Below are 26,922 nucleotides of genomic sequence, written 5' to 3' on the forward strand. Positions count from 1 at the left end.
TTGTAAGGTCACCAAAATACTCAGAAGAATAACAGGAACATAAGGTGAATGAAGTAGAAGCAATCAAATGCCAAAGTCCTCAAGGAATGGGGGTATAATTCGAGGATACCACCGAAAATAGATAGAAGATAGTATAATTATGTAGAATGAAACTCAAATGACAAAGGAGTTTTCATGAGAATACAAAAAATTTGAAAATGGCTTTGTGGAACTATAGGAATGTCCACATCATCTCCGACTCCTGTGATAAGGGGTTGAGGAACTTAACTTTACAGGCGAGGGCAGCACAAGAAAAAGCCAAAGAGCTGGAGGAAAATCAGCAAACTGTGACATAACAGAAGCAAATACAAAAAATATAGGAGAAAGTCTAAGTGCTGCTGAGAGATCAAGATAGAATTTTAAAATGTCCACTGGATGTAGAGAGAGACAGGAACAGGAGCCAAACTTCAATAGGTTGAGAACTAAGTCAATGGTGAAATCAAGACAGAACGCAAAGGCCACTTTTGTGTGTGAAGGGAGCTGGCAGGGGTGGCTCCATGAAGGGCATCAGTGCCTTGATGTGTCAATGCCAATGGGACAGATCCAGTTGAGAGGGAAAGATGGAAGATACAGAAGAGAATGAGTGGTAATAATGATGTAAGGTCCCTGAGAAGGCAGAGGAGATAGGAGCCAAAGTATGAATGATTAGTCTTAAGACTAAAACTCTGTCATAACTGGAAAGAAGGAGGAGGAAACAGATTCAGACACAGGTAGGTTTTTATGATTATTGCAGCTGTGAAGCTCAAGGAGTGATTATCCATATAACCATAAAAGTCACCCAAGTTGGCTGGAGCACCAAAGTGGAAAGGGAGGATACTGAGCCAGGTGGCGTAGTCTTTGATGATGAGATGGTCATAAGATCAAAAGATAGCAGCAATAAAGAACTCTTCAATTCCAGAGAAATAACAGTTTAACCAATCATAAATGATTACAGTTGTTAAAAGCAACTGGGCATATCTGAGTCTACCCTGCTTAGTCGCTATGTGACCCTGTGATTTTGAATGCATTACTTAACTTCTCTAAGTCAATTTCTTCATCTGGAACACAAGAATAACACAAGTTCCTAAATTGCAGGTACTTATGTCCCTATATGAAGATTATGTCACACAATAAACATAGGGTATTTAACAAATGCCTGGTACAAGGGAAACACTTAACATTGTTAGGTATTATCTATTTAGAAAAAAATTAATGTTTCCATAAGACACACATAATAGAAAGCTCAGAGTTCAATCTACAGTGCACAATTCTTGCAAGAATATATAATCTTTTTTTTTTTTTTGAGACAGTGTCTCACTCTGTCACCCAGGCTAGAGTGCAGTGGCACAATCTTGGCTCACTGCATCTCCACCTCCTGGGTTCAAGTGATCCTCCCACCTCAGCCTCCCGAGTAGCTGAGACTACAGGCATGTGCCACCATGCCCAGCTAATTTTTGTACTTTTCACATAAACAGGGTTTTGTCATGTTGCCCAGGCTGGTCTTGAACTTCAGGGCCCAAGTGATCTGCACACCTTAGCCTTCCAAAGTTCTGGGATTACAGGCGTGAGCCACAGCACCTGACCAAGAGTGTATAATCTCTAAGAAGTTCATTTTGTGTAGAAATTACAGCCCAGCTCTATGTGTCACATTTCCTCACTTGCTTTAGATTTTATTCTACTTTTGTGTTTCTGTAAATGTTGAAACAAGGTCTGATATAAATTTAAAAGGCTAGTATAGAATTTTGAATCTATTCCTTACTTCATCACTTTTTTAAGATTGCTAAAAAATCTCATAGTGGAAATAAATTAACAGACATTGTGTGCAGACAAGAGCTAACACAGCAGCTCTGAGGCTGCCATGTTTAGAAAGGCCTGTATACAAAGGTTGGCCCTTGGCTGGAACTTGGATTTGGGGAGGATTACCACCATTCTAAATGATAAGTATGGCCAAACTATCTGTACAAACAATATGATTCTTCATTCTGCAGTTCTGCCTTCCTTCTATGAGTCTGAAATTTTGGTGCATGCTGGGTAGGTGCCTACATGATCAGTTCCTAATAAAATCCTTGGGCACTGAGTCTCTAATGAGCTTCTCTGATAAACAGCATTCTACAAGTGCTGTCTTAACTCATTGCTTGGGGAAATTCAGTGTGCCCTGTGACTCCATTAGGAGAGAACTCTAGGAGCTTGCACCTGGTTTCTTCTGGACTTCTCCCCACTCGCCTTTTGCCATGGCTGATTTTGCCTTGTATCCTTTTGTTGTAATAAACCTTAGCCATAAATCCTCTGGGTCCTCCTAGTGTGAATCACTGAAGCTGGGCTTCTTGGAAACCCTGAACACACAATGTTTTTTGTCTTCACTGAAAACTATTATTAATAAGCAATGCCAGTGACATCACCAATATATTGTTAAACTTTTATTATGTTCTTGTGTTTATAAGTTTTATATTGAAGTTACATTCAATGTTTTCTATGTTGACTTTTCAGGAAAAAGATGTGAGGAAAATCTATCTAAGTAGTAGAGTACTTCATCAAGAGGCTTAGAATATATTCTCTCTATCCTGGCCCCATTGTACATCCTCAGACAAGTGAACATGTCTGGCTCCAGTTTCTTCATGTGTAAAATTGGAATAATAATAATATCTTTCTCAAAAGGAGTTGTAAGGATTAAATGAGATTAAATATGAAATACTTAGGACAATGCTTGGCACATAGTGCTTTATGTGTGCTATTACTACTACCTTATATTAAAGCTCCATATTTTTATTCTTTTGTGCCTTAAAATGAATTATTGATAACATTGCCTCTATATAGTAGGTCTGTTAAATTTTCTAAAATATAAGACTCCTAAGGTTTAAAAAAATTTAACTACAAATAATAAAAACTGAAAGTCTTAAAGTGACAGCACTGAAATCCTGGGGATAAATACAACTTTAACCTAAACGCTTCTTTCCATACAAGAAAGTAACAATGAAAACTGTCACTTGGTTACTCAAGTAGTCTAAGAATGACTCAAGTACATAGTCTCAGCTCACCAAAATTCCAAAGGGCGTAGAGATAGAATAAAAGCAGGAGTCATGGCAAGAGCAATGGTAGCACAGAAGATCACATAAGGGAACCATAGAGTCCTCAGTGTAAAAGTCACATGACTGTTTTTTCCCTACCTACAACTATTTTTATAGTCAATTTATTAAAATCCATTTTGCAAGACAATCTATCCACTCCCTTACCTTAAAAAAATTGCTGTGTTATGACTGAATTATAAAGCATGTGCTGTTAGACTTAATTGGTTTAGTAGTCTTCCAGGTTCTAATCTCTGGAATCTTTCACCTAACAGTTCACCTAAATTTGTACTCTTAGAAAAAAGGAGTAAGAATCCAGGTAAATAAGAGGTCATTAACTAGGCGGAGGTTGCAGTGAGCCAAGATCACAGCACTGAGGTCATCAACCAACCACACGTATATGATACATGTCTGATTCCAAGTGTGATTAAAGAAAAGCTTCTAAAAAACCACTGTGCAATCAGAAAATGAAATAAAGAGTTACAATAAGGTTTTCGAATTCTAGATTTTCATCTATTTAACACAGGGGAATAATGGCATATGACATATTTGAAATCATAGTAATAAATAATCCATTGCTACCTTTTATTGTTAGTAATGGATTTTGAACTAAAATTTGCAATGGACTAACCTAAATGACCTAAAATTTGCATAGTAATAAATAATCCATTGCTAACTTTTATTGATAGCAACGGACTTTGACCTAAAAAACCTGCCAAATTTCAGAGCCATTAAAGACAGCATTCTATGTGATTGGTTTCCTCTATGCAGATGGGAGAGGTGTTTGTGTAGGTAATGGATCACTGGCAACATAATTCATTAGAAGAATTGAAATCTAAGTCAGGAATGGTGGCTGTAGATTAGTAATATAGATAGCAAGTTATGATCAGCATTCTCCTGAAAATAAGCTAAATCAAACCAATTTATTTTGCATCTCCATTAACATACCCTATACGAAAATCTTACATCAGATGAAATATCTCTTTTCCATGTAAGGAGATGTCAAATTTCCAAAGTATTTTGAATAGTTAATAAATTCAAAACTCACCATTGAAAATACACTGACAGTTGGTTTCTTTTCCTTCTTATCTTTTTCACTGCAAAACAGCAATGGAATTACATAAAACTTTAAAAATTACATATTTTTTAAATTACCCAAATTAACATAGAATGTATATTTAATGACAAATAGGAAGAAGAAATATGTCTATATTATACAGTTAAAAAACAGGATAATAATAGTATGACCCCATTTATAATGTTTAAATATGTTTACATATATCTTAGAAATCTACATACGTGGTTATCACTGAGTGCTGGAATCTCTCTAAAAATATTTTCTTCCTTGTGCCTTTGATATTTCCTGATTTGCTATGATGAATACATACATACACCCTTTGCAATTAGAAAAATATACATACTGAAAAGAGTTCCCTGTTTTTATTCTAATTAGAAAATCATTCATGCTTCCCCTTAATTATGAATCCCCTTAATTGTCATTTGATTAATGATGGCAGTAGACATTTTATCCATCTACTACCCAGATATTATTCTTAATCATTCCCTTTCTAGTGAAGAGAAGTGGCAATTAGATGCTGGGCATAACTAGCCTCAGAAGAAAATTAAATTACTCTTTATGAGCAAATCTAATTGTGAAAAAAATGTCTGGAGTCCTAAATGGACCATTATGAAATAAATGCACGCTAGAAAGCTATGGTCAGAAATGATGTTCTATAAATTGTCAAAAAGTTCTCCTCAGGCATAAGGTCAACTATTATTTTGAGCCCAGATACAAATGAATCTAACTCTGTAGCCCATTTTCTACTCTGTGTAACTGCCACCTAGGATGTGAAAGCAAACCAACCATAACAAATCTGCCTCATCTGTATTTTTGTAGGTATACAAGAAAAACTATTTTAGAAAAGATTTGTGTTATTTTTTACATGGTTTTTAAGTTCATAAGGTAAATTCATCTTTGTCTTTGTTCTTTACACTAAGTGAGGTCAAAAGAGGTGAGGAGACTTCTAAAGAAAAAAATCCAGAGTTTACCCATTTGGCTTTGGAGTAATGTTAGACAGACATAAAATACACAAACACAACTCTTCAGGTTTGGTCCCACCCAATTCCCAGTAAAAGCATGGTTTCAGTATCCCTGGAACCAGGATGAAAGGAGAAAAATAGCCATAAATAGTTGAGTTTTAGCTCTAAGCCTTTTATTTATTTTTTTGTTCTCTAAAACAGCTGCTACTCTGGAGAAGTTATAATGTTCCAGGCACTGGCTAAGTAAGCACTTCCCACACACAATTCATAAACAATTCTATGAGGAAGACACATTTTTGTTCTTTTAGAGACGTAGAAGAGTGAGAAGAGTTAACTTGTCCAAGGTCCACAGCTATAACTAAGCCAATATTTAAATGCCAAGTCTGTTCCCTGACCACCAAACTATAAGGTGCAACCTCAGATTTCTGAGATACTGCATCACATTAAAATGCACTTTCACACAAACTCTCACCCCTACTAGATAACTTACTTATCCCCATTAGCACAAAAAACAGTGCTTAGAAAGACAAGTCATTCATCAAACATCATTTTAATAAATAATCTTTGCTAATAGTCATATTCCAAATAGGACTATTATCCCAGCATTATCTATTACCAAAGCCATATGCTTCTTTACAATCCCATGTTAAAATAGATTTAAATCAATGGCAATGAACACAATTTAATAAGAACTACTTTAAAATATAATCTCTAATTTGAAAAAAAAAAGTCTATAGGCCATGATAGAACCAATAATAGAAATATGTGAAAGATCATACAATTTTATTTACTGTTTCTCTTCACATACCCTCAATATTTCTTAGTTAAATCTACCTAAATGTTTGTATCATAAGTACATAATTCTTTAAGCTATCAAGTTTTCAAAAATACAAAGTTAAAAACAAAAAGTGGAATACCTACCCTCCACTCTATGGAGTCTTTTTCATGGTTTATATGAACATTTTTGTTACAAAAATTTTCAATCGCAATGACATGTTCTCCTACCATTATCACATCTAAGAAAAGTGATTACAATTCTGATATTGGCTAATATCTAATGCACATTAAAATCTCCCAAGAATGTTTTCCATAGGATTTTTTCCTTGTTGAACTTTTAGGTTGTTTTTGTTTTGTTTTGTAATGTTCACACACTACGTTTGGTAGTTATATCTCTTTAGTCTCTATTAATCTAGAAGTCCTCCTTTTATTTTTTTAACATTGACTTTTGTAAAGGAACAAGAACAGCTGTCTTACAGAATGTCCCACATCTTGGGTATACCTGTATCAAACTGAATACAAATGGGAGGTGCAATAAATGTAAAATACACATCAAACAGGAGATTTAGCATAAAAGAGAATGTAAACTATCTTATTAATCATTTTGATTACATGTAGAAAATCCAATCTTTTGGACATATTGAGTTCTATAAAATATATTTACGAAATTAGTTTATCTTTTTATTTTCATTTTTTACTGTTGCTACTAGAAAATTTTAAATTACAAATGTGGCTCACATGATATATCCATTGGACAGCCCCAGTCTACAAGTTTAATTGTATACAGACTCAATGTTTTTGCAGATATATTAATATTTGCTAGGTGATGTTGTTTACTCAAAATCCAAGTGATGAGTCATTTACTACAGTCCATTCTACCGTGAGAGATACCAGGTCTGATCACTCGGTTAAGGTGCTAACTGCAAAATCTTTAATTGGAGAAGCATATTCTCCTTCCAATTAGTAAACATTCTGAAGAAAATTCTTAGATACAACATTTTTCTGATAATTTAGAGTTCATTGACAATCCTTGCCTGAATCTATTATAACAATGGAAGTTCCAAAATGATAGCTGGAATTTTTCTCTAAAGATCATTGCTTTATTTTCTCTACCTCTCACACTTTCTTTCAGTTTCCCTTCTCTCAGAATATTAAGCATTCAGCAGTAGCATTCAGTATCTCAAAATCAGTTACAGTTATGATGTTCTTTGATGCTCAAATTGTCCCAGAGTTGGCCATTGGAAGCATCTTCCAGACAGTTTCAGTGTGCTTTCGACTACTCCATTAAACTCCACTTCCTTATTTTCAGGTACCACAAGATACTCCAGGCTCACTTTCTATTTTTCCTGTCCCAGACCTGGCTGAAATTAGCTACTGAGGGGTTCATTTCTTTTAGGGAGGAATGGTATTTAGAAACCCAGATCTGGTACTAACAGTGCTCATTGTTACTGTCCCTTTCAGTGGACTGAAAATGAACTATTAAAAGATTATGAATTCATATTGAAATTTCTAATTCAAACTTAACATTATTTTTAAAAATGTATTTGATTTCCACATTTGTATTTTTTCTCTTACACTGAAAAGCTTGGTTTCTTATAATATTAATGTGTTTACTAATTTATCTTATAATTTACATTACAGTTTCTAATATTATTAAACTTACTAGTTTATTTTACAATTTACTACTAAGAATGAATCTATTTAGTGAAGTTTTAAATATTCTATAAAGGCAGAGCACCATGATCAAAATTTACTTTAAATAATTATTTTCCCTATATGATTACATTACCAATATTATATACAGATATTTATTGCCAGTTAACAACCTAAATGTACTTTTGACCTTCTGTCTCATCAGCCAGGCCACAAACACGCGATGTTTACATAGCCATTTACCGGAAGCAAGAGCCTGGACCACAGAGCAGATCACCAGCAGCATATGGCTCACGTGTGGGCGACTTGAAAAGCAGAAGTTCATAAGACAGAAACACATATGAGCATCCGCCTGTCTGGGGCAGGAAAGCTGAGAAAGAGGCACACCAAGACTAAGGGAAAGAGGCCGGGAAGGGTAAAAAGGTGAAATGAAAAGAGGTTGGTGAATGACTAAGAACGGTTGGATAGGACAAATAAGTTCCAATGTTCGATAGCAGACGAGGGTGACTATAGTTAGCAATATATTGTGTATTTCAAAGTAGCTAGAAGACTTAAAATGTTATCAACACATAGAAATGAAATATACCTAAGGTGATGTATCCTTCAAATACCCGGACTTGATCATTACACATTCCGTGCATGTAAAAAACGCGTCCATGTACCCCATTTCATAAATATGTAAAATATTATGTATCATTAAAAGAAAGAACAAAAAAGACAGGGAAAATGCATATGCTGTGCTCCACTCAGCCAACAAACTTCTGCTCTAAGCAGGGATATTGATTCCAAAGGCTGGCTTACGTTTCTTAAAATAAAAATAATTAAAAACAACATGTCATTTATTTCAGAGCTGGAGGCTAGAAATAAATTACTCAAATCTCGCAACTATGTAAACTATGAAAATGAAACAAACTAGTTACCTTTTATTGTTCAGTTTAAAAAAGTTCTTCTTCTTTGCTCCTCCATTGCGGTCCCCTTCAAGATCCATCCCGACCTGAAGAGAAACCGCAGCTCATTAGCCAAATGCATGCGCCTCAGGCGCGCTGGAGGTGAGACTAACCTCTAGTCCCCCGTCGAAGCCAGAGAGCAGTAAGAGGGAGCGCCCGCCGTTGATGCCCCAGCTGCTCTGGCCGCGATGGGCACTGCAGGGGCTTTCCTGTGCGCGGGGTCTCCAGCATCTCCACGAAGGCAGAGTTGGGGGTCTGGCAGCGCGTTCTGGACTTTGCCCGCCGCCAGTGCGATTCTCCCTCCCGGTTCCAGTCGCCGCGGACGATGCTTCCTCCCACCCACCGCCCGCGGGCTCAGAGACCAGGTCCCCGCACCGCGCGGGCTGTGCGCGCTCCGGGCAACATGGTCCAGTGCCACTACGGTTTGGGCGCTGCTCCAGGAGCTCCTGAGTCTAGATCTAACCCCACTTGGTCCCCATGGACTTGCCAGAGGACTTCACACTATCCACGCCTCAAGAAGCCCTTCTCCCGTGAAGACCAAGTTCAGGAAATCTGAAAGCCTGACACTTGGGAACTCTCCCATAGTAGCTCCCAGCTTTGCGTGCCCCTACCTCGCGCTCCTTGGAACGGCCACCAAGACGTGAAATTTTGGAAGAAGATACTCCGACTTTAGTGGAAAGACCTAAAGGAAACGAACAGCGGCCTCTGCTTCTTTGAGCTTGGAAGAGCCGCTGCTCGAATGAGCTGAGGCTTCCTGTGGCAAAGAGAGCGAAGCGGCTGTGCTCAGCCCACGCCCCGGCGCTGTTCCTGCCCAGCCAATCAGCCTCACCACAGATGACTGCTCCCGGCCCGGATTGACTGAATGCTGATTCCTCGAGAAATTGCGAAACAGGTTGAATTTCCAGGAGGAATGTTCTGGCTTCCGTTGCACCTCTCTAGAAAGGGCAAGTAGAGAAACGCGCATCAGCTGAATCATTGGGGACATTTCAACTTATGTAGACACGTCTTTCAAAGTTCACATAAGTCTTCATATCCATATAACTACAGGACGTAGTTAAGGGAAATTTTCTCGGGATTCGCATTTAATACAGTTAATACAAAAACTCCGACCTCTCCAATTCTGTATCACCTTTCTGCTTCCTAACACCTTTGAAAAGGCTAGGAGAAATTTTTCTGCAGTGGTCTTTCTTCAGCATGCTTGACAGTTTCTGAGTTACATCTGTTCATCCTTTATTTGATGATAAATGGAATGAAAGAAAAAGGAAGTTTTAAAAAATATATAGAGACAGGTATTTCAAGATACAAATGCTATTTCAAAGTGTGTAATATTTTAAAACTTCAGACGTCAGATCAATGCCCGTGTTTTTCCAGGGCATTTTAAATTCTTACATTTTAATTCAAATTAGTAAAATAAACATAGCATGTTTTAGCATATTACATTAGTTGTAATTTCCTTCCATATTTACTGCCAACATTTAATATTTTTTCCTGTCCACTATTTGCTTCAAACTGAGGAAAAGTACGTGCAATCTGCACAATTCAAAATTGTAAAGCAATGCTAACTCACATCAGAGCTTTTCTTACTTCTTATGAACATAGAGGAAATAGGTTTGTTGTATCCTCTAGTCTACATTCTATGACTTTCACATATTACCTATCAGTTTATTGCATAAGTTTAGAAGAAGAAAATCACTTTGTTTTTTACTGCATAGTCTGAGGATGTTTCCACTTTCTTTAAAGAACTCATACTTCAAAGCCATAATTTTTTTCTATTCTTGACTACAAATTTTCCTTACCTTGATATATTTTGTTCTTGGCCTTACAATACAATGAAGTTTTCTTTTGTTTTTCTTTCTTTTTTCTTTTTTTTTTTTTGAGACGGAGTCTTTCTTTGTCACCTAGGCTGGAGTGCAGTGGCAGGATCTCGGCTCACTGCAAGCTCCGCCTCCCGGGTTCACGCCATTCTCCTGCCTCAGCCTCCCAGGTAGCTGGGACTACAGGCTCCCGCCACCACGCCCTGCTAATTTTTTGTATTTTTAGTAGAGACTGGGTTTCACTGTGTTAGCCAGGATGGTCTTGATCTCCTGACCTCGTGATCCGCCCGCCTCGGCCTCCCAAAGTGCAGGGATTATAGGCGTGAGCTACAGCCCGGCCTCTTTTTTTTTTTTTCCCACAAATTGTTAATTAGGCTTCTAACAGGCCACTATTTTTTCCACATGTTCTAATTGCATATGCATGTGTACAGCATTGTTCACTGTTTAAAGGCTTAACAACAACCCTGTGGTCCATCTGGGGTAAATGTAAAAGCTTTCATCTTCATTACATGCGTTTTTAATCTTATTTGTGCCTATGATCTCTGTTTTCACTTTTGTTTTGCTTTGTTGCTTTATCTCACCTTTCATTTATGTAATCTTGTTGTATTTTATGTATCCTTTTGAATGGCCTTAAACCCTCCCTAAACAGTGCAGGATATAAATACAGTGCTATACTGTTATGTTGATTATACTATTTCTACAATCTTGAGCATCAGGTAAAGATCTCTATCAAAGATATAAGTAAGTTAAAGATCAGAATAACACAGATTTTAAAAATAAGATTCTACCATTCTATTATATTGTGTTCAATTTCTTTGCTCCACTGACATGAAAGTGTGAATATAAAACATGATGGACCTAAAACAAACTAGCTCTTGCTACTTTCAACAGTCCTTGGTTTCTTGAAAGACACCAGTCTTGCATTTGTGCCACCACCACTCCTGTCAAGCTGAACTTGGCTGTTCTCCTTAAGCTTCCTTAATTTCTGATGAAACCTACCTGGTCCCCTTGCAAGTTGACACTCACATACCTTCATTCAAGCGGTGATATTTCCATTTGAAGTGACTGCCACAATCTGCACCTTCTTGTCCTCCGCTCTCATGCAGCCATTTCACCAACTTGTCTATACTCTCACAACATTAAAGATTTGCCTCTCTGCTGCAGTCTGTTCTATATGTACCTATGGGAGTAATAATATATAATGATAATAATAACAACTAACATTTATTAACTACTGGTCATTTATCAGGAACTGCCAAGCACTTCAAAGAAATTAAGTCATTTAATCTTTACAAGAATCCTATGAAGTAGTTACTATTGTTGTTACTCCCATATTACAATAAAAGACACTGAGGTTTGCATTATTTGCCCAGTCACACAGCAGGTAAGCTGCTAACCAGTAGTCCCTCTCTCATAACTGTACTCTTAACCACTATCCTACACTGTAGTACATTATCATAGGACACACCACTTCACTGCCTTTTCCAGCCCCATGAAGTGTTTTCTCCTTATGAGTCCATCTTGGAAAACCTGCAATGGCTCCCTGCCACAGACTATATCATATCTAACAGTTTCCTCTTAGCTTTTAAGAACCACAACACATCACTTCTCTCTAATCATCTTCCTCACCCTCAACATGTACATGTTCACTCCATTTCAGCCAAACTCACTGGGCTTCTCAGATGATATGTGCTTTTCACTCTGTGCTTTTCCACATGTAAATCATTAAACTAAACTAATTTACAAAAGTTTTCTTCTTTAGTACCTGGCTGCATTAAACTATTTGGACTTCAAAGGCAGAAAAACTTAGATAAGGACCATCTCTGCTGATTATTATGCATAGGTTTGAACGGGTTACTTAACTCTGCTATCCCACAGTTACCTTTTTGGTAAAGAGTAGATAGTATCTTCTAATGTTATGGCAAGATTAAGTGATTTGTGTATTTAAAAGATTTGTACAGTGCCTGAAACACCCTAAACATTCAACATTGCTATATATTAGTAATAATGCCCTCTTCTCAATCTCTTTTTGCCCTCCTTAGCATTCCTTGCAACTCATGTATGTAGTCACATCTATGTATCCATATACGTTTGACCTATTATTCTCATATCCCAGCGCTGAGTCCTTTATTATGAGTATTAACAACACATTTATAGAAATTAAAAAGCTGTTCACCTATTTTTCCTTCTCCTATGGTTTTTAATTCTTTTGGATGTTTTTCTCATAATTCTTTTATTGTAAATCTTATGTATCTTTCTCTGATCTCTCTAATAATTTATTTTCTGTATTTTTCCTAGCTCCTCTATTTAGCCCATCTGAGTCCAAATTGAAGGTTCAACATGCTTAAAGAAGGAATGCAACTCACCTCAATGAACTTAATTGACCTGAGGCAGAGAAACAATACAAGTTTCCACCCAGTCCAAAGAGCAAGACATATGACTCACTTGTGTTAACAATAATAACACAATATTGTTATTGTGTTACAATAACACAATAATAAGGGATCCACACACTCTCCACCCTTTCACGTGTAATGATTTTTATGTATGAAGGACATGTGATGATAGGGGATATTAAATGACTGTACTTGATAGGGGATATTAAATGACTGTGCTTGAACTCATGTTGGATTACATCAGATTGCTTCCGTGGACACCTGCATTGAAAAAAAAATCCAGATTCCGAAGGTCAATATGATCATTTTCAGAGGTTGTTTGTCTTGCCATCATTTAGCCAATACAGCAACAGACATGAGTTGTGTGAAATGGTGATCAGATGATGATAAATTAATTTAATTTGTATTAAGTCGCTTAGTGAGTTAGCCATGTGATAAGTCGATGGCAAATGGAAACCTGAATTATACTCCTCTTTGAACACTTCCCCATCTACTACAGCCAGAAATATTTTCTACCACTCCGCAATCCTACTTTTCAGTATCGGCATCTCTCATTTTGTATTTATTATTAATGTTTCATATGATTATGAATTTTTTAAATATTCAAACTGGACAGAGACTTATACAAAATAAAGTTTCAATAAATGTTTGTAGAAAATATTAAGTGCTGAGAGTATGACATCGGAGGCAGATTTATGGAAATTACACTAGTAGGCTAAATGCCTAAGTTATCATTAGTGTGCCTTGAAAGATCCGTTGCCATGAACTATCTCCCTTATCAACTTCTTTTTATTGAGATGGAGTATTACTCTGTCACCCAGGCTGGAGTGTAGTGTTAATAATCCAGGCGCACTGCAACCTCCGCCTCCTGGGTTCCAGCAATTCTCATGCCTCAGCCTCCTGAGTAGCTGGGATTATGGGAGTGCACCAGCACACCAGGCTAATTTTTGTAATTTTAGTAGAAATGGGGTTTCACCACATTGACTAGGCTGATCTTGAACTTCTGGCCTCAAGTGATCCACCCACCTCAGCCTCCCAAAGCGCTGGGATTATAGGCATGAGCCACCACGCCCGGCCTCCTCTATCAACTTCTAAGATCTTTAAAACTCCATTAGAGAATCATCTCTCTGAGTAAGTCACTGTCCCCTATTAAAATAAATCTACCAAAATAGCACAAGAAATGTTTTTAAATGAATGACAAAATTAAGAGGAGAGAAGACAACTGAGTAAGATAAAGGGAAAGAAGAAAATGAAGTGGCAACTCTTGGAATTCCAGCTTCATGACTTACTAGCTGTGTGGCTTTGAAGAAATACTCCACTGCTCAAAAACCTTGATTTCTGTGTCATTTGAAGAAATACTCCACTGCTCAAAAACCTTGATTTCTGTGTCATTCAAATAAAGACAATAACAGCATATTCCTAGGGTTTTTGTAAGAAGAAAATAAGGTAAGATTTGATGTGTGTTTGGTATAAATTGTATTATTTCCCAAATATCCTAATAAAGATGGTCAATGGAGCCAAGATATGAATAAAAATTAAGAACATGAGAGTAAAAGTGATGACTGGAAAGGGCTAGTAATGGACATTGAAAATAAATAATAATATGGAAATAATTGTAAGTATTACTTTTAAAGAAATCTATAAAAACAACAAAATTATGAAGAAAATTGAATAAATTCACATTTAAAACCAACGACAAACCATATAGCTATTTATTGCAAATATCACAATAGGTTAATATTCTTAATATATAAAGAGCTTATATAAATGGATAAGAAAAAATTCAAAGGTCTAATAGAACCGAGCAAAAGATGCAAATAGGCAATTCATATAAAAAAGTATGTAGTATACTGGTACGCAGAAGAAAACATACTGAAATATTCATGCTAACTACAAAGAAATGCAAATTACAACAGCAAAGATATTTTGAAAAATGAGACTATCACATGCTCACAAGAGTTAAACAAGTGGGAGTTGAAAATTATTCAAATGAATAAGGAAACGTACATAAGGAAAACTTAAGTCTGTTTGACTCAGTAATTCAATTTTAGGAAATCTATCTTAAAGAAATAATTCCAAGTACAGAAAAAAATATCAGCCAAAGGTATTCATTGCTGCTTTATTTTATAACAGTGAAAAATGAGCAGTGACCTGAATACTTAACCACATATATATGGATGAATTAATTATTATACATCCTCTTTAAAAAAGTAGTAATATAAAACGTGCTTACAGAGTTTGTGATAACCTCAGAAAATATCTATGCTAATATGCAAGGACAAAAGGCAGGGGAAAATTATAATAGCATAATATTCACTATATCAAGCAAATTAATTGGTGTAATATTAGAGATAAAGATATCAAAGTGTCAAGAGTGATTATCTTTTAGTGATGACAGTTAGGTCTGAGTTTTTTACTTTAAATTTTTCTGTATTTGAGAAATTTCCTGTATTAAAAGTGTATTATTTTATAATATTTTTTATAAAAGTTTGGAGGTGGGGATGAGAATGCATTTTCAGAATCCTGGTTATTAGTATCTATCTCTCAGTGGAGTTTGCTGCTTATTAAGGGACACTCACATTGAATGAAGGCCAAAATTAACTGGCTAAAACAAGAAACATTGAGAATTCCCAGTATTTTTCATTTATTAATAAGTTTCTCATATTTCTGAAAATCTTACCCATGTTTCTAAGAAAAGTGAGAGAGGAAGAAGAGAGAAAGAGGTAGAGATAGAGATTCTCCTTAAGTAATAAGAAAATACATGGGAGGCTGAAATAACTGGATTCTAGCTTTGGTCATCAACTGTCTATATAAGTTGGATACATGGTTTTTTTCTAATTACTATTTTCATATCAGCCTCAAAGAGTTATTGAGAAGATCAAAGCCCTGGAGGTATTTTTCATAACTAAGCACCATATACCTCCACTTGAGGAAGATAATACAGAAGAGAGAAGTCCAATTAAGGACTTCAGTGTCATTCTCCTGAAGAATTTAAGTTCTGTGAGGGTAGAAATCTTGTCTCTATTTTTATTCTGTATACAAAATACAGCACATACTATGTGCTCAATTCCTCCTTTGGGAGAGTTAGAGAAATGTCCATTAACAGCATTATTTGACACTTTATAGCTTATCCAAACAAATAAAGATGGACTTAAGCTGGGGAATTATTTTTTTCTTTGATTCTTTTTTTTTTCTTTACTTAATTTGTGTGTGTGTGAGACAGGGTCTTGCTCTGTCACCAAGGTTGAAGCGCAGTGGCGCAATCACAGCTCACTGCAGCCTCAACCTCCTGCATTCAAAGGATCTCCCCACATCCTCCTCTCAAGTAGCTGGGACCAAAGGTGTGCGCCACCATGCCTGGCTAATTTTTTTTTTGTAGAGATAGGCTGTCACTATGTTGCCCAGGCTGGCTAAAACTTTTATGATCACTATGTGGCAAGTACTTTGCTAGATGCTGTCAATATGAAGATGAGCCGTGTAAAGTTCCTCAAGTTCTGTGTGTGTATGTTGTTAGAGGTGAAAACGATTAGGATAATTTTAGCATATAAGGCAACTGTTTTGTTTTCATTTTGTTTTTACAAACAGACTGAACTTATATATCTAAAGTGACCAACTTCCTTTTCAAAGTCAATACCCAAGGAAGCTATATACCAATTTCAATGATGCCTGCCAAGAAATAGTTGGAACTTTTTTGTTGGATTTGTCCTCAGAGTCTACAGAAATATGATTTTAATGTCCTCAATAATAGCAAATTTTGCCTTTTACTGATAAATTTAAGTTTTAGAAACAAGATAACCCAACATTGCAGTAAAGAACATTGGCTTTAGCACCAAACAGATTGGGTTTAAGTTCTGGTCATTTGACATTGGAAAATTTATTTCTTTTGCTGCAACTAAAACTCCTCACTTGTAAAATAAGACAGTGAGTGTAAAGCAATCAGCTTAGTACCTGGATGTCTATATTCCGAATGTTTACTTGTGTTTATGTTGTTATTGTTAATAGACTAGCAAGTGATTTGCTTAAAAGAAGTTTCAATTAAAAATGAAATCTGGCTATAAAGTAATGAGCCAAATTTTCTCCTGTGCTTAGTAAATTATTCTGAAGATTATTCCTCAGGGAAATTCCTTTGACATTCAACACATATTTGGTTGGAACAATCCTACTATGTACCTATTTCCTCATTCTCTTAATTTATAATCAAACCCTTTGCCCTAAGATATCAGCACTGAGGAATTCCTGACATAAAAATAATAATATTACCCGAAATGGCTTTTGAATTGCAGAGCTTATAAAAACACCATTTCCCTTTTAGTTTTTTTTATCGTTTTATGATTCATAGACTTTGAACTTGTTTAATCTCAAATGAACTCTCTCCCAGGAGCAAGGTCAAATTAGTTCAATGAGGTAATGTTCACTCACTTATTTCTTTAGAACACTTAGTATTATTTCACAGGACATATCTATTTAAAATATATTTCCATATACAAGAAACACTGCTAGCAGACCAATGAACAGTTGGTTAGATCTGACTTTACAATTTTAAGTTAGGAAATATTTTATTTTAAATTTGTATTGGAAACTCATTCATTCACTCAACAGTATTAATCAAGTACACTGTATATGTCACATATTACTCTAAGTGCTTGGTATATATCCATGAGCAAAACATACAAAAATCCCTGCCTAGGTAGAACTTACATTTGATGGTAAGAGTAGGCAGATGGATAACAACACAGTAAATAAGTGATTTTGTATGTTAAAAAGAGTAAAGTATTACGGTGAAAAACAGAGCAGGGGAAAGAGAGTGGAAGTACCAGGTGGGCAAAGTTGACAATTTTAAGTAGGATAGTCAGGGCAGACCTCATTAAGGAGACAACTTTGAGCCAAGACGGGATAGAGCAGAAGGAAAGTTTTGAGTGGTGCCATTAATATATTGGAGATCCTCGAATACTAATAATTTTAAGGTTATTTCTTTAAAATAACCTTAATTTCATGCTCTAGTTTTTCTCTCTGGATTCATAGATGTTTGAGCTTGCAAGAGAATGTAGAGGTCATCTTATCCACTTCCTTCACTACTCTGAGTCTCTGAAATGCCAAAGAACTTGACCAAAGCCACACATTCAGCTAGAAAGAGGGCCAAGTTAACAACACAGGTTTTCTGACACTGAGCTTGCTGTTCATTCTATCATATTGACAGGAGGATTCTAACAGTGAGGATTTTAGATTGGCTAGCATGGCTATCCATGCTAAGGGGACAGGCGCAATCATATTCTCTAGCTATTTTACTTCACTTTTGCATCAATTTTCTGTCATCTTGATTTTATTTTTGCTCTTGACCAGCCAGACCAGCTTGTTTTAATGATCATTCTTCAGGATCCAGCAGAAGGGCTGTAGGTCCTAGAGTATATTTTATCTACTTGCCTTAGTGGTATCTGTAGTCCAAGTATCAGATACCAAAGCTGGCCAACTGAGGCCCGAGGTGGATTTTAAGGTGCAAGATTTGAAAAAAAAATGTGAAGGAATTGCTATTACAAGTTGCACTTTGATTGTAATTAATAATAAAAATGTATGTAAAATACCTAAAACTATATTAACACTTAAAAAATAAGGTAATGAGGCTAACGGTAGTGTAGAAACAGTAGCAGAACTTAATTTATCGCACGACCTTTTCTTGAGACACAGATGAATTCTGATTCATATCTTTTTGTTGATTTCCCTTGCGTGTCTTTTCCAATGAGATATTTTGTAATTCTGCCAAATATTTGACTGTATTGTCTCTACTGTTTGAATAATATGCCCTGACCTTGTAGTTGTGTTTCTTCTAATTGGCAACAAGTCATACTGCAGTGTTCTTATGTACGAACTAGCTTTTTCTTTCTTTTTTTTTTTTTTTCTCAGCCAGGGTCTTGCTTGGTCACCCAGGCTGTATTGCAATGGTGCAGTCATTGCTCTCTGCAGCCTCCAACTGTTGAGCTTAAGTGATCCTCCCATCTTGGCCTCCAGAGTAGCTGGGACTACATACTACCACACCTGGCCTTTTTTTTTTTTTTTTTTTTTTCAGAGATAGAGTCTTCCTGTGTAGCCCAGGCTGGTCTTGACATTCTGGCAATCCTCTTTCAAGTGTTCATCCTGCTTCAGGCTCCCAAAATGCTGGGATTACAGGAGTCAGCCACTGCATCTGGCCTGTTCTTTTTGTTTTACTCGAATGCTATGCATTACAACCAAAGTAGTCATGCAGGCCGGGTTTATCCTTGTTACCATTGCATAATGTGGCAAAGGCAAACCTTCTTACTCTACTATAGTCAAGTTTTCCTTATTCTCCATCATCTTTGTTACTGTTTAAGACAAATAATTATAAAAATTATGTTGCAGAAATTGCCACTTGGGTGGCCCTATGCATCTCATATTTGAGAACTGCCCAGACAGAACTCTTAATCCTGCCCCCACATTGGCTTCTCATTCAGCATGCATATCTAAGTACATAACACCACTATTTACTTTGCGTCAGAAACCTGGAGGAAGGGGAGAGGTTATTGCTAGCATCCCTTTTTCCCTTACTCTCTATATCCAATTTGAATCCAGCGTCTTCTCAACAATGACAATAACTGTCCAAACCACTATATCCACCATCCATTTTCTCTTACTTGGGCTACTTTAACTAGTTTCTCCACATTTACTCTGGTCTTCTTCTAATTCACTCCCTTCGTAACAGCCAAAGTATTTGTAAAATCTACATAGGACCATATCATATCCATGGGTAAGGCCTGCAAGGGCTTCCCACTGCTCTCAGGTTCTATTCCAAAGGTCCTCAATAATCTGTCTTCTGCTTACCTCTATAGCCTCAGGCCACTTCTCCCCTTATTCCTTCATGATCCATCCACACCAGTCTTCTGTCAGCTCCTTGGAGCTTTTCTAGGCTTTATATTGCATAATGCTGAGGTTTGGGCTTCTATTGATCCTATCACCCAGAGTGCGCATTAGGATGTTTTTCAGCCCTTGCTCTCCTCCCTTCTTCCCTCCTTTTTAGGTTCCAAGTCTCTACTGTTTTCATCTTTATGTCTATGAAGACCCAGGGTTTAGCTCCAACTTACAAATAAGAACATGTGATATTTGATTTTCTTTTTCTGCATTAATTTGCTTAGGATAATGGCCTCCAGCTGCATCCACATTGCTGCAAAGGACATGATTTTTTTTTTTTAGGGCTGTGTAGAATTCTGTGGTGTAGATGTACCACATTTTCTTTATCCAATCCACTGTTAATAAGCACCTAGGTTGATTACATGTCTTTGCTAGAAAATAGCATGTATTTTAAAAATATATTTTTAAATGCTTACAGCAAGTCTGAACTACTTGATTTATGCAGATTTGAGTTTTAGTTTTATGCATCTGTTGCAAATAAAATAATCAGGGTATGAAGTTTCTCAAAGGAATTGTTTTTTATTACATTATTTTATTTTAGATTTTCATAGCATGCTGCAGATGGCTTCTGCACTCCAGTTCTAAGAATTTTATAACAACTAAATTTAACAAATATTTATAGAGCAATTGCACTGAGCATGCTAGATATAGAGATAAATTTAATTATTGACCTTAAAGGAGCTTCTAATACACTTGAGGAGAGAAAATAAAACAACTAATTTTTATTGAGCTCTAAAGTCAGGTTTTCCCACTGAATCTTGGCACAGGTAGTATTATGATTATCTTCATTTTAAAGAAGAGGGAACTAAGATTCAATGAGTTGCAAAGTGAGTGGCCGGACTGATTTGTTTGAGCTCCTTATAAATTCTGGATATTAGTCCTTTGTTGAATGCATAATTTACAAATATTTTCTCCCATTCTGTAGGTTGTCTGTTTATTCTGATGATTGTTTCTTTTGCTGTGCAGAAGCTTTTTAGTTTAATTAGGTATCATTTATTTATTTTCATTTTAGTTGAATTTGCTTTCAGGGTCTTAGTCATAAATTCTTTGCCTAGGCCAATGTCCAGAAGAGTTTTTCCTAGGTTTCCTTCTAGAATTTTTATGGTTTCAGGTCCTAGACATAAGTATTTAATCCATGTTGAGTTAATTTTTATATGTGATGAGAGATAGGGATCCAGTTTCATTCTTGTACATGTGACTATCCAATTTTCTCAGCACCGTTTATTGAATAGGGTGTCCTTTCCCCAATCATGATTTTGTGTGCTTTGTCAAAGATCAGTTGGCTGTAAGTATTTGGCTTTATTTCTGGGGTCTCTATTCTGTTCTATTGGTCTATATATCTACTTTTATACCAGTACCATGCTGTTTTGGTTACTATAATCATATAGTATAATTTGAAGTTGTGTAATGTGATGCTTCCAGATTTGTTCTTTTTACTTAGGATTGCTTTGGCTATTTGTGTTCCTTTTTGGTTTCATATAAATTTTAGGATCATTTTTTCTAATTCTGTGAAAAGTGATGTTGGTATTTTGATAGGAATTGCACTGAACTTTTAGATTACTTTGGGCAGTGTGGTCATTTTCACAGTATTGATTTTTCTAATCTGTGAGCATGGGATGTATTTCCATTTGTTTGTGCCATCTATGATTTCTTTCAGCAGTGTTTCATAGTTGTTCCTTTAGAGATCTTTCACCTCCTTGGTTAAGAATATTCCTAGGTTTTGGTGGGTTTTTTTTTTTATCTATTGTAAGGGGGATTGGGTTCTTGATTTGATTCTCAGCTTGGTCATTGGTGCATAGCAGTGCTACTGATTTATGTACATTGATTTTGTAACCTGAGACTTTACTAAACTTATTTATCAGATGTAGAAGTATTTTGGAGGAGGCTTTAGGGTTTTCTAGGCATAAGACCATATCATTGATGAGATAATTTGGCTTCCTCTTTTCCAATTTGAATGTCCTTTATTTCTTTTTTTTTTTTTTTTTTTTTTTTTTTTGCCTGATTGCTCTGGCAAGAACTTTCAATTTCTCAAAATTTAAAAGAGAACTACCAATTGGCCCAGCAATCCCATTACCAGGTATATACCCAAAGGAGAATAAATTGTTCTACCAAAAAGACATATGTGCTTATATGTTCATTGCAGTGCTATTCACAATAACAAAGACATAGGATTAACCAAGATGCCCATCAATGGTGGACTGAATAAAGAAAATGTGACACATATACACCATGGAATACTACAGAGCCATAAAAAAAGAACAAAATCATGTCTTTTGCTGCAACAAGGCCATTATCCTAAGTGAATTAACACAGAAACAGAAAACTAAGTACCACATGCTTTCATTTACAAATGGGAGCCAAATATTGGGTACTCATAGACATAAAGATGTCAACAATAGATACTGGAGTCTACTAAAGAGGGAGAGAGGGAGGGGAGCAAGAGTTGATCTATTGGGAACTATGCTCACTACCTGGGCCATGGGATCTTTCATAACCTTAACCTCAGCATTATACAATATACCCATGTAACAAACCTGCACATATACCTTCTGTATCTAAAATAAAAGTTGAGATTATTTTTAAAATACTTCCCTTAGCCATAAAACCTATGTTCCTTTAGTCAAAAATGAATCTATAAAAAGAAATTACCAGTTTTGGAAAGTTTATTCTTATTTATTAATCTAGACAAACTTGGTTTGTGTTAAATTATCCTTTAGTTTTATGATAATATTTAATATCCTCTATTTTTGGACAAACAATTCTAAATCTTTTATTTTTTTTTTTTTACTTTATGAAGTTAGTTCTCTACTATAAACCAAAATAATTATAATATGATGAGTGAAGAATCTCATGCCTGTAATCCCAGTGCTTTGAGAGGCCAAAGCAGGAAGATTGCTTGAGGCCAGGAGTTCAAGACAAGCCTGGGCAACATAGTGAGACCCTGTCTCTAAAGAAAAATTAACAAATTAGCCAGATGTGGTGGCATGCACCTGTATTCTTAGCTACTAGGGATGCTGAGGCAGGAAGATTACTTAAGCCCAGAAATTTGAGGTTACAGTGAGCAATCATGCCACTGCACTACAGCCTGAGCAACGGAGCAAGACTCTATCTCAGAAAAGAAAGAAAAAGGGAAAGAAAGAAAGAAGAAAGAGAGAAAGAGAATAAAGAGAGAAAGAGAAAGAAAGAAAGAGAAAGAAAGGGAAAGAAACAAGCTTGACTAATATTTATGTGTGATAGATTACAGCATCTTCTAGTTTATGGCATTTCAGTTCATGACCTTGCATCACAAAGCATCAGATTAAATAAAGATATTTTTCAAGATGAATCTTGTGTAACAAGAGTGTTGCGATCTAAAATAAAGCAAACTGAGATGTGTTAATAGACAGCCTGTTTAGATATTTAGAATTACTATTGGCTTTGGCTTTTATTCTCGTTACATTGTTTCCTGTCTCTCCTGCTAATATCCAGTTTAATAGCATGTTTAGGTACTTATAATAATTACTAATGGTTTTGCCTTTTATTCTTTTTGTTTGTTTGTTTGTTTTTGTGTGTGTGGGTTTTTTTTTTTTTTGGTGGGTGGGGGGGCCGGGGAACGGAGTCATGCTCTGCTGCCCAGGCTGGAGTGCGGTGGCACCATCTCAGCTCACTGCAAGCTCTGCCTCCCAGGTTCATGCCATTCTCCTGCCTCAGCCTCCCGAGTAGCTGGACTAGAGGTGCCCGCCACCATGCCCTGCTAAATTTTTTGTATTTTTAGTAGAGACGGGGTTTCACCGTGTTAGCCAGGATGGTCTTGATCTCCTGACCCGCCTGCCTCGGCCTCCCAAAGTGATGGAATTACAGGTGTGAGCCCCTGCGCCCAGCCTTGCCTTTTATTCTTATTGCATTGTTTCTTATCTCTCCTGCTACACTATACATTCACAAAGGAAGGAGCTCTGTCTATCTTGTCCACTTCTATAATCCCCAAAAGCCTCTGCACAGAGTAAGGGCTTCATCAATATTGGTTCAATTAATGGATAAATAAGGTTGTGCTGTGTGTTTAGTCCACTGAGAGTTAACAAGAGGCCAGTGTGGCTGGAGTGGTGTCACCAAAGGAAAAGAGCAGTAGGAGATGATGTCAGAGAAGTGACATATGGTTAGATCCTGCAGGGTGTGTAGGCTATCTTGAGGACTTCGTCACTCTGAGTGAGAGAGAAAACCATTGAAGAGTTTGGAGCAGAGAAGTAACATAATCTCATCACTCTGGCTACTAAATTGAAATCAGACTGTAGGGAGCCAAGGGCAGAAACAGCTGGAAGCTGGGAAGCTGTTCCAATGATCCAGGTGAGCCCAGGGGAGTGTAATAGTGGGAATAATGAAAAGTGCTTAGACTCTGGATATATTTTGAGGGTAGCACCAACAAGATTGTAAAAGGCCTTACATGCCATGATAATATAATTTGTAGACTTTGTGATACAGTTGTTAAAATAGCCTATTAATAAGAAGTGATCAAAGGAGAAAGGAAAAGAAGGGTAAGAAGCCATATCAGAATCTCTAGGGTTTAAGTTTGAAAGGTGCATTTAATCTGATTTTCTATTGGAAAAAAATGATTTTTGAACACAAACTACAGAGAGTAAAAATCTACCAAATATTTTTTCCTGATGGGGATGGTGAGATATTCAGAAGATTGAGAAAGCAAGCATTGAGGAGAGCATAACAAGCTCATGCGTGGCTTTGCTAATACTTAAGTTCATAGTAAATAGAAGGTACAATTTATACCTTTATAGCTATTGCCTAGTATAAGATGCTTTAAGGTAGATTTTAACATAAAGTTATATTTTATAGTAGTGGTATAAAATAATAAGCATCTACCTTCTAAAATTATGTACCTGAGTGTTATTTATATCCAAAATGGTATTATCTATTACTCGGAATAATAAGATATCTTAAATATCAGTATTCTGGGCTGTTGTTACTTTGTTGTGATTTCTGCATTGTGAGGCGTTGGACATCTTGTGCAGAGTGAATATATATAAGAAAAGGATGAAGATAATCCAAGAAACCTTTTTCGTCAAACCTGAAAGACTATAAAGTGTTTGTTATAAGACTATGAAGAAGGGGAAATATGTGATAAGAAGTGATGGATGTTTTGTGCAATCTGGAGCTGACACAATTTCTTGGTTTTGTTTTGTTTTAAGCAGAAACAATGTTAAAGTCAAAATCATGGAGCTCTTGCCAAGCCATCGGACTTGATATTCACCGGAATATCTTAAGGAAGGACAACTAATGAAAACAGCTAACAATTCTGCAGCACTTGCTACACATCATGCCCTAAGAGTTTCGTTTATGATCATGGTATCTCCCCACCAGGTAAATATCAGAGTTTCATTAGTTACTCATTTATCTTGTCCCAGCTCCTGTGAAATTACCATATGTACTATCATTATTATCCCAACCTTAGAGATCAGAAAACCAAAGTACATAGAAATTATACAGTTTTCCCAAGGTCATATAATTCATGAAGAGCAAAGCTAAGAGCCATTTGTATATGCTCTTCCCTTGCAATAAGGGCAGCTAGAATTGGTCTAGAGACCAACTGGTCTCTTCTCTTGTGATAAGAAACCAATTGGTCTCTTCCCGTATGATAAGGGCAGCTAGAATTGGTGTCTCTTCATCTAAGAGATAGCAAGCAAACTTGCACAAATTATTGGTGAGGCCTAGTAGGGAATGGGTTTGTGTGACAAGGGGAGGGGAGATGAGCTCATGGGAGTGGGATATAAGTTGATTTGGGTTATATATTCTATGTAGCCCATGAAATTAGAGTTATTCCTGAGCCTGCAATCTGGGAATCACAAAATTAGTAAAATGAGATTATCTAGATCTGTTGACTTGGATACCTTTAAGTGGTTGAAGACATGGATCTGTTTGCTAAATTTCACTTAAGGGAAGAGAGAACTCACGCATAACCAGGCAATCTTATACTCAGATATTCCCTTTATACATTGTCAGTTGTCCAAAAAATTCTTATCTGTTCTCCAATGTACTTTTCTTTTTGATAGAAGATAACAAAGTCCCAGAAAACCAAAACTTTGGTAATGTGTATGTCAAGGATCTCCATATATTATAAAGGAGATGTTTTCTGAGAACCTCACTGTGTTAAAGTTTAGAAAACATTTAACAATGACAACATGTGTCCTTCCATCTGAGGCAAAACACAGCACATTGTTGAAAAAGGAGCAGAGTGACTATTGTTTGTCTTCTTCTGTAGAGTACAACTAGGCTCAGTACATGAGATTGCACATTACTGCCACCTATTATCAGGAACTTACTAAAGTTTTAAAACAAGAACTAGAGCTTCCAATCACAAAGACAGTAGTCCTAAGTCTTTAGGGAAACTAAAGAAATCTTGCATTCGGAATGCTGTCAAATCATTTTGGGGCAGCAGTTTGTACTTAATGTTCTCCACCATTCTCCACATGGCAGCCAGAATGAGCATTTCAAAACTCAGATCTGATCTTGTAAGCCTTTGGTTTCAAACTGTTCCAAGGGCTTCTCAACATTCTTAGGATAAAGATGAAAATGTTTAATGTGATCAGTGAGCCTGTGAGTAAAACAAATCCTATCTTCCTCTCTGGCCTTCTGTCTAGCCATACCCTCCTGATCCTCCTTACTCTCTGAGCTCCAGCCACATTAACTTCAGACACAGTGTATTTCCTCCAGCCACAGGCCATTTGTACATACCCTTCCTCTGCCTGGATAGTTTCTCCTACCTCGAGCTGCTTTACCTAGTTCACTCCTATTCTTCCTTCATACCAGAGTTCAGTCATTACTTCCTTCCCTGGCACCCTTGCAGGGCAAGAGTGTTGTCTAATTCCAGGGGCCCTGTTGACATTATCTTCTGTAGGAATAGTGCCTCCTGGAGTCCTGCCCCAACTTCTTTTATATGTTCTTCTCTCCTTTGGAACATTTATCATACGGTATAAATATGTATGTGTTGATTTCTTTAGGTTTTGATACCTCTCTCTCCCATCTAAATCTTAAGCTCTATGAGAGCAGGAATTTTTGCTCACCATTGTACACCCACAGTATAGCATAGTGTCTGTCACTTAATGGGCAACTAAAAAATATTTATTGAATAAATAAATACAACAAATGTTTGGGGACTACCAGTAGGCTGATAGTCTTGGAGACTACCAGGAGGTTAATAGTCTCTTTGAATTTAGCTGTATCCAAATTCCTATAAGCCTATCAATAGAAATAGTTTTGGTTGGGGAGGACAATGCCAGGTTAACAGACACTTAAAATACATCTCTGTAGAGAA

General features: G+C 36.5%; 1 protein-coding gene across 3 annotated transcripts in view; it reads right to left on the reverse strand.

The window, feature by feature from the left end:
• ABCB1 (ATP binding cassette subfamily B member 1) overlaps nt 1-26,922 on the reverse strand; it is a 208,404-nt gene that overhangs the window by 87,369 nt on the left and 94,113 nt on the right. The window contains exons 2-6 of one of the 3 annotated variants that reach the window (XM_034964364.4): nt 11,342-11,491; nt 9,327-9,432; nt 9,109-9,179; nt 8,471-8,544; nt 4,129-4,177 (exon numbers count right to left, since the gene is read on the reverse strand). In XM_034964364.4, the coding sequence (XP_034820255.1) occupies nt 4,129-4,177; nt 8,471-8,544; nt 9,109-9,179; nt 9,327-9,432; nt 11,342-11,347 (306 nt within the window). In that variant the 5' untranslated portion in view covers nt 11,348-11,491. Of the gene's footprint in view, nt 1-4,128; nt 4,178-8,470; nt 8,545-9,108; nt 9,433-11,341; nt 11,492-13,996; nt 14,127-26,922 lie in introns of all 3 variants that reach the window. The other 2 variants (XM_055114636.3, XM_008976306.6) reach the window with 2 other exon arrangements.

The sequence above is a fragment of the Pan paniscus genome, chromosome 6, assembly GCF_029289425.2.
Source record: "Pan paniscus chromosome 6, NHGRI_mPanPan1-v2.0_pri, whole genome shotgun sequence".
Classification (NCBI taxonomy): Eukaryota; Metazoa; Chordata; class Mammalia; order Primates; family Hominidae; genus Pan; species Pan paniscus.